General features: G+C 44.7%; 1 protein-coding gene across 1 annotated transcript; it reads left to right on the forward strand.

The window, feature by feature from the left end:
- The first annotated feature begins 11564 nt into the window (after positions 1-11564).
- LOC124705389 lies at positions 11565-12158 on the forward strand. The gene has a single exon (XM_047237120.1). It carries the CDS (start codon positions 11633-11635, stop codon positions 11990-11992), a length of 360 nt encoding a protein of 119 aa, XP_047093076.1. The 5' UTR covers positions 11565-11632; the 3' UTR covers positions 11993-12158.
- The last annotated feature ends 530 nt before the right edge of the window (positions 12159-12688 follow it).

A 12688-nucleotide genomic window follows, 5' to 3' on the forward strand; every position in this document is an offset into this window, starting at 1 on the left:
GGCTTTAGTTAGCGGCCCAAAGTTCTTCTCTAACAATATGCATGCTCCAACCATGAAGGTGGTAGATCTCTCTTGCTTCGGACAAGACGGACATGCATAGCAACTCACATGATACCCAACAAAGAATAGTTGATGGCGTCCCCGAAACATGGTTATCGCACAACAAGCAACTTAATAAGAGATAAAGTGCATAAGTACATATTCAATACCACAATAGTTTTTAAGCTATTTGTCCCATGAGCTATATATTGCAAAGGTGAATGATGGAATTTTAAAGGTAGCACTCAAGCAATTTACTTTGGAATGGCGGATAAATACCATGTAGTAGGTAGGTATGGTGGACACAAATGGCATAGGGGTTGGCTCAAGTATTTTGGATGCATGAGAAGTATTCCCTCTCGATACAAGGTTTAGGCTAGCAAGGTTATTTGAAACAAACACAAGGATGAACGGTACAGCAAAACTCACATAAAAGACATATGGTAAACATTATAAGACTCCATACCGTCTTCCTTGTTGTTCAAAACTCAATACTAGATGTTATCTAGACTCTAGAGAAACCAAATATGCAAACCAAATTAACAAGCTCTAAGTATTTCTTCATTAATGGGTGCAAAGTATATGATGCAAGAGCTTAAACATGAGCACAACAATTGCCAAGTATCAAATTATCCAAGACATTTTAGAGTTACTACATGTAGCATTTTCCAATTCCAACCATATAACAATTTAACGAAGATGAAACTTCGCCATGAATACTATGAGTAGAGCCTAAGGACATATTTGTCCATATGCTACAGCGGAGCGTGTCTCTCTCCCATAAAGTGAATGCTAGGATCCATTTTATTCAAACAAAACAAAAAATAAAAACAAACCGACGCTCCAAGCAAAGTGCATAAGATGTGACGGAATAAAAATATAGTTTCGGGGGAGGAACCCGATAATGTTGTCGATGAAGAAGGGGATGCCTTGGGCATCCCCAAGCTTAGACGCTTGAGTCTTCTTAGAATATGCGAGGGTGAACCACCGGGGCATCCCCAAGCTTAGAGCTTTCACTCTCCTTGATCATATTGCATCATACTCCTCTCTTGATCCTTGAAAACTTCCTCCACACCAAACTCGAAACAACTCATTAGAGGGTTAGTGCATAATAAAAATTCACATGTTCGGAGGTGACACAATCATTCTTAACACTTCTGGACATTGCATAAAGCTACTGGACATTAGTGGATCAAAGAAATTCATCCAACATAGCAAAAGAGGCAATGCGAAATAAAAGACAGAATCTGTCAAAACAGAACAGTCCGTAAAGATGGATTTGATTAGGCCACCAGACTTGTTCAAACGAAAATGCTCAAATTGAATGAAAGTTGCGTACATATCTGAGGATCATGCTCGTAAATTGGCTTAATTTTCTGAGCTACCTACGGGGAGATAGACCCAGATTCGTGACAGACAAAGAAATGCTGGAACTGCACGATAATCCAAATCTAGTACTTACTTTTCTATCAAAGACTTTACTTGGCACAACAAAACATAAAACTAAGATAAGGAGAGGTTGCTACAGTAGTAAACAACTTCCAAGACACAAATATAAAACAAAAATACTGGAGTAAAAACATGGGTTGTCTCCCATAAGCGCTTTTCTTTAACGCCTTTCGGCTAGGCGCGAAAGTGTATCTCAAGTAACATCAAGAGACGAAGCATCAACATCATAATTTGTTCTAATAATAGAATCATAAGGTAACTTCATTCTCTTTCTAGGGAAGTGTTCCATACCATTCTTGAGAGGAAATTGATATTTAATATTACCTTCCTTCATATCAATAGTAGCACCAACGGTTCGAAGAAAAGGTCTTCCCAATATAATGGGGCAAGATGCATTGCATTCAATATCCAAGACAACAAAATCAACGGGGACAAGGTTATTGTTAACCATAATATGAACATTATCAACTCTCCCCAAAGGTTTCTTTTTAGCATTATCGGCGAGATTAACATCCGAGATAACAATTTTTCAATGGTGGCAAGTCAAGCATATCATAGACTTTCTTAGGCATAACAGAAATACTTGCACCAAGATCACATAAAGCATTACAATCAAAATCTTTGACTCTCATTTTAATGATGGGCTCCCAACCATCTTCTAGCTTTCTAGGAATAGAAGTTTCAAGTTTTAGTTTCTCTTCTCTAGCTTTTATGAGAGCATTTGTAATATGTTTTGTGAAAGCCAAGTTTACGAGCGCTAGCATTGGGACTCTTAGCAAGTTTTTGCAAGAACTTTATGACTTCAGAGATGTGGCAATCATCAAAATCTAAATCATTACAATCTAAAGCAATGGGATTATCATCCCCAAGGTTGGAAAAAATTTCAGCAGTTTTATCACAAGCAGTTTCAGCAGTTTTAGCAGTTTCGAGTAATTTTGCGCGCTTTGCACTAGGAGTAGAAGCATTGCCAACACCAATTATTTTACCATTGATAGTAGGAGGTGCAGCAACATGTGAATCATTAGCATTGCTAGTGGTGGTAATAGTCCAAACTTTAGCTACATTTTCCTCTTTAGCTAGTTTTTCATTTTCTTCTCTATCCCACCTAGCACGCTAGATTCAGCCATTAATCTTATATTCTCATTAATTCTAACTTGGATGGCATTTGCTGTAGTAACAATTTTATTTTCAATATCCCTATTAGGCATAACTTTCGATTTCAAAAGATCAACATCAGAGGCAAGACTATCAACTCTAGAAACAAGAATATCAATTTTATTGAGCTTTTCCTCAACAGATTTGTTAAAGGCAGTTTGTGTACTAATAAATTCTTTAAGCATGGCTTCAAGTCCAGGGGGTGTATTCCCATTATTGTTGTAAGAATTCCCATAAGAATTAGCATAACCGTTACCATTATTATAAGGATATGGCCTATAGTTATTACTAGAATTGTTCCGATAAGCATTGTTGTTGAAATTATTATTTTTAATGAAGTTTACATCAACATGTTCTTCTTGGGCAACCAATGAAGCTAATGGAACATTATTAGGATCAACATTAGTCCTATCATTCGCAAGCATAGACATAATAGCATCAACTTTATCATTCAAGGAAGAGGATTCTTCAACGAGAATTTACCTTCTTACCTTGTGGAGCTCTTTCCGTGTGCCATTCGGAGTAATTAACCATCATATTATCAAGGAGCTTTGTTGCTTCACCAAGAGTGATGGACATAAAGGTACCTCCAGCAGCTGAATCCAATAAATTCCGCGAAGAAAAATTTAGTCCTGCATAGAAGGTTTGGATGATCATCCAAGTAGTCGATCCATGGGTTGGGCAATTTTTAACCGGAGATTTCATTCTTTCCCAAGCTTGAGCAACATGTTCATTATCTAATTGTTTAAAATTCATTATGCTACTCCTCAAAGATATAATTTTAGCAGGGGGATAATATCTACCAATAAAAGCATCCTTGCATTTAGTCCATGAATCAATACTATTCTTAGGCGAGAGATAGCAACCAATCTTTAGCTCTTCCTCTTAATGAGAAAGGGAACAATTTTAATTTTATAATGTCACCATCTACATCTTTATATTTTTTCATTTCACATAGTTCAACAAAATTATTGAGATGGGCAGCAGCATCATCGGAACTAACACCGAGAAAATTGCTCTCGCATAACAAGATTAAGTAAAGCGAGGTTTAATTTCAAAGAATTCTGCTGTAGTAGCGAGGTGGAGCAATAGGTGTGCATAAGAAATCATTATTATTTGTGCTAGTGAAGTCACACAACTTAGTATTTTCAGGGTTGGCCATTTTAGCAGTAGTAAATAAAGCAAACTAGATAAAGTAAACGCAAGTAAACTAATTTTTTTGTGTTTTGATATAATGCAGCAAACAAAGTAGTAAATAAAATAAAGCAAGACAAAAACAAAGTAAAGAGATTGAGAAGTGGAGACTCCCCTTGCAGCGTGTCTTGATCTCCCCGGCAACGGCGCCAGAAAATATGCTTGATGGCGTGTATTTCACACGTTCGTTGGGCAACCCCAAGAGGAAGGTATGATGCGCACGGCGGCAAGTTTTCCCTCGAGAAAGAAACCAAGGTTTATCGAACCAGGAGGAGCCAAGAAGCACGTTGAAGGTTGATGGCGGCGGGATGTAGTGCGGCGCAACACCGGAGATTCCGGCGCCAACGTGGAACCTGCACAACACAACCAAAGTAGTTTGCCCCAACGAAACAGATGAGGTTGTCAATCTCACCGGCTTGCTCTGTAACAAAGGATTAACCGTATTGTGTGGAAGATGATTGTTTGCGAGAGAAAATAGTAAAAACAAGTATTGCGGCAGATTTGTATTTCGGTATTAAAAGAATGGACCGGGGTCCACGGTTCACTAGAGGTGTCTCTCCCATAAGATAAAAGCATGTTGGGTGAACAAATTACGGTCGGGCAATTGACAAATAGAGAGGGCATAACAATGCACATACATGACATGATAAGTATAGTGAGATTTAATTGGGCATTACGACAAAGTACATAGACCGCCATCCAACTGCATCTATGCCTAAAAAGTCCACCTTCGAGGTTATCATCCGAACCCCTTCCGAGTATTAAGTTGCAAAGCAACGGACAATTGCATTAAGTATGGTGCATAATGTAATCAACAACTACATCCTCGGACATAGCGCCAATGTTTTATCCCTAGTGGCAACGACACAACACAACCTTAGAACTTTCCGTCACTTGTCCCGGTGTCAATGCGGGCATGAACCCACTATCGAGCATAAATACTCCCTCTTGGAGTTAAAAGCAAAAACTTGGCCGAGCCTCTACTAGTAACGGAGAGCATGCAAGATCATAAACAACACATATGTAATAACTTGATAATTAACATGACATGGTATTCTCTATCCATCGGATCCCGACAAACACAACATAGAGTATTACGGATAGATGATCTTGATCATGTTAGGCAGCTCACAAGATCCAACAATGAAGCACAATGAGGAGAAGACAACCATCTAGCTACTGCTATGGACCCATAGTCCGGGGGTGAACTACTCACTCATCACTCCGGAGGCGACCATGGCGGTGTAGAGTCCTCCGGGAGATGAATCCCCTCTCCGGCAGGGTGCCGGAGGAGATCCCGGAATCCCCCGAGATGGGATCGGCGGCGGCGGCGTCTCGGTAAGGTTTTCCGTATCGTGGTTTTTTCGCATCGGGGGTTTCGCGACGGAGGCTTTAAGTAGGCGGAAGGGCGAGTCGGGGGCACGACGAGGGCCCACACCATAGGGCGGCGCGGGCCCCCTTGGCCGCGCCGCCATGTGGTGTCGCCACCTCGTGGCCCCACTTCGTATGTTCTTCGGTCTTCCGGAAGCTCCGTGGAAAAATAGGCCCCTGGGTCTTCGTTTCGTCCAATTCCGAGAATATTTCGTTACTAGGATTTCTGAAACCAAAAACAGCGAGAAAACGAGAACCGGCACTTCGGCATCTTGTTAATAGGTTAGTTCCAGAAAATGCACGAATATGACATAAAGTGTGCATAAAACATGTAGGTATCATCAATAATATGGCATAGAACATAAGAAATTATCGATACGTCGGAGACGTATCACATGGCAAGTAGAGCAGCAGCAGCGAGTATCCATGGCAGCAGTAGAGAGTACAGCAGCATACGCACAGCAACAACAAGCATAACAGCAGTAGCTAGTAGAGCAGTAGCAGCAGCACGGCATGGCCTCTCCATGAGGAGGAGCAGCCGCAGCTCAAGCTAGAGGAGGAAGAGGAAGAACAGTCAAGAGAGAGAGAGGGTGGAGCACATACCAGGGCGAGCAGACAGCAGTCGCAGCCATGACGGCCACGGCGGCACACGCCGGGCGCACGGCAGCGCCAGGCTAGGCCAAGCCACGCCTCGACCAGCGCCGCAGCACCCCGCACCACTTCGGCGAGGCTCACGGCGGCGCCAGAGCGCCAGGAACACCAGGGAGCAACGAGATCGCCGCGGATCCCGTAACCCTAGCCACAGAGAGGGGGTCGGGGACGAGCGGGAGCCACGCCAGCTCCAGATCTACGCGGAGGAGCATGACCGGCGTCGTGGGACGGTTCGATTGCGCCCCATGGCGAGGGCCAAGACCGCCGGAGTTCGCCGGAATTGGCCGGCGACGGCGAAGGCAACGCGGATCGCCAGAGCGCGAGGGGATTAGGGTTCGTCGAGGCGGCGCGATGGAGGAGAGGTGTGAGCAACCGCACGGGTCGGTTGGACCCGAGCGGGTCTAACCCAACCCACTGGGCTCCACTGACAGGTGGGCCCAGGGGCATTTCTGTCTTTTCAAAAATTCCCATTGAATTGAATCTTTCCAGAATTTTTATAAAATAAATATAGCTCTAAAAAAAATATGAAAACCACTCAGCACAAAATTCTCTATCATAATAAAATATGAAAAGGAATTTTTCAAGACAAACAAGATTAAGTCCAAATTTGATGATTAAAATAATCATTTAAATCACACCTTATCTTTTTAATAATGAAAATTAGTCCATAAATGTTTTTGGACTTTAAAAACACCTTGACAACATTTCAAGGTTGTATTTTACCCTAAACAGAATATCCCTAAATCATTCTTAGTATCAACCTCTCACATGAAATGATAAAAACACCGGAAGGGGGAACAACCCTAAAAGTCTGAATCATGCATAATTGCTTCTTTAACCATTGCCCTTATCGGACAATGATGCTATTTTTCAGCAACGAGAGGACAAGGGTCGAGTCCACACCATCCAACTGCAACACTTTGCGGTGTTCGAGCAAGTTCATCACTTGCTCATGTCATTTGAGTATTTTTACCAAATTACTTGCAAAGTACTATGTTTATCACTATTGCATAAAAAGCAAAACCACTATTTTCATAACTATGAATATGACTAAGTGGTGGGCAATGGAACCATGGATTGTGTTGATATGGTGGAGGTTCCATTGCAAGGGTTTATATCCATCTAGGATTAAACAACAAATGTCGTCCAGTGATTCTTGTGCCGTAATAACCGTGTTAACCATAAGATCCGGAGTGGGACGGAGTAGTCAAAAGTGTTTCCACCTCTCGTTCATCAACGGATGCGCATTACTGTAGGCACTTGATCTCGAGAGACAAGATGCGAGGTGGGGAACCCGTTGAAGTCCCCACGGTAATGTGGTCTATGATGGGTTGCAACTGCCGGCGAAGGAATTTATGGTAGAGCCCTGAATTGACGTCGTGGTCGGGGTCCATCCTTAATTGGTATAAGAGGACCGGCGAGGACCCAGGGTCGGAGATTGCAACAAAGGGTGGGTGTTCGAGGTAGCGGAGGAACATGATTGGCTAGACCTTATACCGGGCCTCACACCGAAGGAAGTGTGGACGGGAAAGCTGCCCGGTTGGCACCAAGGTTAAGATCTCTTATGGGTAAAGCAACACACCTCTCGCAGAGTGTAATGAATCGTGACCTGTCACTCCCTGTTCCGGGATTTGGAAGCTGCGAACGATGCTGGAAAGGAACTCCATGAAGTTCTAGTAAACCGGTGAAGGCTGACGGACATAGTTCTTCCGAATAAAAGCAACCTCTTGAAGAAATGTTTATCAAAACTTGCATTGGTATTAGACTTTACGGTCCGATATCGTAGCTAGTGCATTAAACACCTCTTTTCTATAATGAACTTGTTGAGTACGCTCGTACTCATACCACTCTTAAATCCACCGCTTAGATTGTCTGAATCGACTGGAGGAGGACAACGACGAACCTGAAGGAGCCGAAGTCATCGGCTATGAAGAACCAGACCTCTCTGGAGGTATCGAAGGAGTAGACTACCTCATAGTCTACGGAACCGGGGAGGGTTCCGGAGGAGAGCAAGCTTAGACCTACCGAGTAATAGTAGTATCCGAGCAGTACGAACTCTTAGTATTTAACTGCTCGAGGAGAATATATGTATAACCTAGTAAGACTCTTATATTGTAAGTTAAGTTGGGTTCGCCTCGAACCCAGGAGTATCCCTCTTAGGACCCAAGAGGAGCTCCGAGATGATATGTACATGTTGCTTGTAATAATAAATGAATGAGTTATGGACCTGCTATGTTCTGTTGTACTACTCTGAGGGATGTAATATTTGCGGATTGGTACTTCGTGAATGTTATATCAACGACTGGCATACTACAACATGCAGTGGTATGCAGGGTCACCACAACGCGGCTGGAGATGCTCTTACAACCTGAAGCGTAAATTCATCATCGAAAAGAAAAGAAATATATTCAGAGCAAAGACCAAAGGAATACCATCCCTTTAGACAATCCCAAAAGCTTATCAATAAATAGCTTAGTCATCTGCAGGGGAGCTGAAATCCTGCTTTACACATGTAATGCGGCCAGACATTGGTGCCTGTTTGGAACAGAAGAATTTCACGGAATTGACGTTCAATTTTCCACACAAAGATGAAATTAGGATGGATGTTTTCTTGTCCATTTCCAATGTTCCAAGCGCCCACCATGGCAATTGGGTGCCAGATCATCACGTTGCCGGCTTGCTGCTGATTCCATATCTAAATTGATATAAAGCAGTCAGGTTGGTATTATCATCTGCCCCTTTCCGTTTATACTCAAAGACTCAAGATGGCATCAGTTTAGCAAGTCGTCGGAGACTTGCAGTTGGCAACCTTTGCATGTAGTATATCTTGATTATGAGGCCTAGGTTAATTGCTTTTCGCGGCTTCACGGTGAGTCCTAGCTTTAGATATCGCTGCTATTCTCAAATCATTCTAATATTTCAGATAGGAAAAATCTTACATAAACATGTAACAAAAGCCACGTTCAAGTAGATTAAAAAAACAAGTTCATAAGCAGTATTAATACATGTCCATATAGCACCATAATTAAGCATGGTACCAACCAAGTGGCATTACAACATGTATTTTGTCATCTAGTAGAGCTGTATTTGGAAATGACCAGAGTACTTTTTTTCTTGTGACATATGTATCAGTAAGGAGTAGCTAAGCTATCGCTAGCAAGTTAGGTGTACTCCATATAGCAGAATTCTGGCCTGTCGCTCGGCGTTTGGTTCCCAATTAAAACTTGAACGAGGCACACCTGACTGTCTGAGTCCTATCTCGATTCTATGCTTTGCAGTAATGTTTCTTCCATGAAACCTTATTTCCTTCCAAGTGAAGTGTATTTCAGTCGTTTTGTAATGGTAGGTAATTAGGCAGGTAAAGAAGTGAGGATACGAAGCTCATAGTGCGCTGTAACCTACCACGGCAAGCAATGGATATGTTCTTCTACTCTGCACGCCAAAACAAAACAAAACAAATCTCAAGATCGCTTCTCAGGACGGAGAAGTCGTCCAACCAAATCACCAGATCATCGACGAAAGCTTCAGCTGGGTTCGACCTAAAACCATAACAATCACACCATGTCTGTCCAAGTGGCGGCGTCAGCGAACCGAAAAGAATTCAGAAGCAAAGCGTCCTCTAAGCATGATGTGCAAAACCTCACCGCCATCCTTCATGCCTTCGGCGAAGTTACGGGTCTATGCACCAATTTCCACAAGAGCTCCGTTGTACCTATTTGTTGCCACAACATCGACCTTGACGATATCCTTCATGGCACCCCGGTTCTTAGGGCTACTTTCCCGTTGAAGTATCTTGGGATACCCCTCTCCCCTTGGTGTCTTCGCAAGGCGGACTTTCAATCTCTTGAGGACAAAGCGGCCCGGAAAATCCCCACTTGGAATGGGAAACTTGTTAACTTCGCGGGTCGAACCGCTCTTGTCAAATCCGTCCTTTCCTCTCAAGCTATATACCACTTCACATCTCTCAATGTCCCGAATGGCACTATGGTCAACATGAAGAAAATTGAAAGAGCCTTCTTATGGGCGGGCACCGATAAGATCTCTGGTGGACAATGTAAGGTCAATTGGGATATCGTTTGTAGGCCCAAAAATCTTGGTGGCCTTGGGGTTCTTAATGCCGACTTCTTCTCCCGTGCCCTTCTCTTGCGGTGGCCTTGGAAGGAATGGAAAGAGCCATCCAAAATTTGGGTGGGTCTTGGCAATCCTTGCAATGACACTGACATGGACCTTTTCTACGCCTCTACTACCATTGTGGTGGGCAATGGGAAGAAGACTCCTTTTTGGAAGGCGCCGTGGCTTAATGGCATAAAGCCCATCGACATCGCCCCTCTCATATACAAAATCTCCACTAGAAAGAATTGGAAAGTCAACAAGGCCATGTCCAATCATGGTTGGATCTCCAAGATTAACTTGGACGCGGTCTTTACCATACAACATATTCGCCAATACATCTCCCTTTGGGTCAAACTCTCCGAGGTCTCTCTTAATGAGGACGTGGAGGACGAGATTTCTTGGAACCTCACCGATAATGGCATCTACTCTTCTTCCTCCACCTACCATGCTCAATTCTTCGGAGCCACGCTTTCCCCGGTTGCCTCCTCGGTGTGGAAGTTTTGGGCACCGCCCAAGTATAAGCTCTTTATGTGGCTTGCTCTTCAAAATAGGCTTTGGACTAATGACCGCTTGGAGAAGAGGGGTTGGCCTAATGGTCGGGATTGTCCTCTTTGCAAACATGCTTTAGAATCCGTTGATCACCTTCTTGTCAATTGTCGTTACACCATCCGCCTTTGGGGCCTTTTGAACACTTGGCTTGGCATCCAACCCCTTGACCCCAACCTTTGGCCGACCACTTCTCTTCACCCATGGTGGGGCAAGATGACCAAGCGCAAGGACGTCGCATCGTTAACCTTCCTCGTGTCTTGGGAACTTTGGAATGAAAGAAACGCTCGGGTCTTCAAAAGCAAGCAAGCGCCACCCTCCGTGCTCTTCAATAAGATCAAGCAAGAGGCTAAACTATGGATTTTGGCGGGTGATAAATGTATGAGTAACTTAATGCCGCGAGAGTAGGTCCTTTTTGGTTTCAAGGGTGTAATCGGGTGCCTTGTAAAAACTATTCTACTTCTCCTTAATTAATGGAATAGGGCAAAGCTTTTGCCCTCTTTTCAAAAGAAAAAAAAAAAAAAAAAGAAGCAAAGCGTCACACGCAGCGCGGACGGGTTCCTGCTTGCTGCGATGGAACCACTAACGCTCTGCATTTGCGAATGAATTTACGCAGTTCGCATCGGAGTACTAATTATTCCAACAATAACAGAAGCAAATCGTCACACGCAAAAGGACTAGGCGCCGACGCGTTCTTGTGATGTGATGTGATGTGATGGGCGGATGGAGCAGATAACGCTCTGTATAATACGCACGAATTTACATGTTTTTGCGAGTATTGAACACGACATACACGCAGGAATTCGTATTTTAAGAGAAGCGCCGCCATTGATATTTTCTGAAAGTAAACGGCGGTGACAGGTACTCGAGCTCTATTCTTCACCGTCCGTCCGAAAATTCTGAACTGGTGATCATGTATTGCAAAGAAGATTGGAGATATATCCTTGGTTCAGATTTTACCGTTTCAACACGCATGGAAAGAAGATGAAAGAATTTGGTATAAAACGGCCCGCCCAAACGAATCCCCGACCACGAGGTCAGTCCCTGAACCGGCGCACGCACCTATTGTCCTTTCATTCCCCACCAACCCCACCCCATCTTCCACCTCGCGACCATGAGCTCGTCGCAGGTGGAGGGCCTCCTCCCGTTCCTCTACAAGGCCATCAAGGACCGGCGCCGGAGCAGCAGCGGCAGCCGGCCCGCCTACCACGGCGGCGCGGAGGACGACGACCACGGCGCCGTGGACCTCGGCGACACGGAGCAGAGGCGGCAGTGGCTGGAGCAGGAGCTGCGGTCGCCGATCCGGGCCGCCGGTCCGTCGTCCTCGTCGGCAGCGGCCGCCGAGGGGCACGGGCGGAACCGGTCGCTGGAGGAGCTGGCGGGCCAGGTCGGGGGCACGCCGGACCGGCGGCTGCGCGTGCCGCTGCCCAAGGCCAGGAGCGTCCGCGTCTTCTCCTGCATCGGCGCCGCGTGACCAACCGCGCGTGTAGGCGTAGCCGTAACTAGATGTATACGTTGATTCAGGCCAAGTCAAGTGCAGTGTAAGTTTTTGCTGTACATAGGACGAGTGATTCGGTAGAATATGGTTGGAGCTAGATGTTGTAAGATGAACATGTGCTTCTCGATTCAGTTCTGTGTTATGTGTGTGTAATCTCTTGTGCTTTTTCCTGTTATTTTGTGATCCAAATTCATATACTAAAGGAAGGCTAACTTCTGACGAGCGGAGCGAGGCCCGTCGCCGGAGGCTTGGGCCGAAGCGTAGCGTAGTCGGGTTAGCCCATATGTCGTGCCCTACGGGGACGCTCGCGGGGGGTGCGGGGGCGGCAGCCCCCGCAGTACTGGATCGTTGCCACCGCCTATTTATATTCCCCGTAAGCCGCCGCTAGGGTTATCATCGCATCATTGTACACCCACGGCGTTTGTAAACACCACCGAAATAGTGAAGTTTTCTTGGCTGGCGCCCGTGGTTTTTTCCCTTGTGTGTTGCAAGGGTTTTCCACGTTAAAATCTCGTGTCCCCTGCAGTGTTTTACTTTTCGTTCTTCGTTTATTGTGCATCTCGATTGTAACAAGTGGTATCAGAGCCCGTGTTCTTTGGATCTAGGGTTTACGAGATGTCGTCATCGAAGTTCGATCTACCGCAGTTCGGACTACACCACGAGATTTGCTTT

Source organism: Lolium rigidum, chromosome 4 (assembly GCF_022539505.1).
Source record: "Lolium rigidum isolate FL_2022 chromosome 4, APGP_CSIRO_Lrig_0.1, whole genome shotgun sequence".
NCBI lineage: Eukaryota > Viridiplantae > Streptophyta > Magnoliopsida > Poales > Poaceae > Lolium > Lolium rigidum.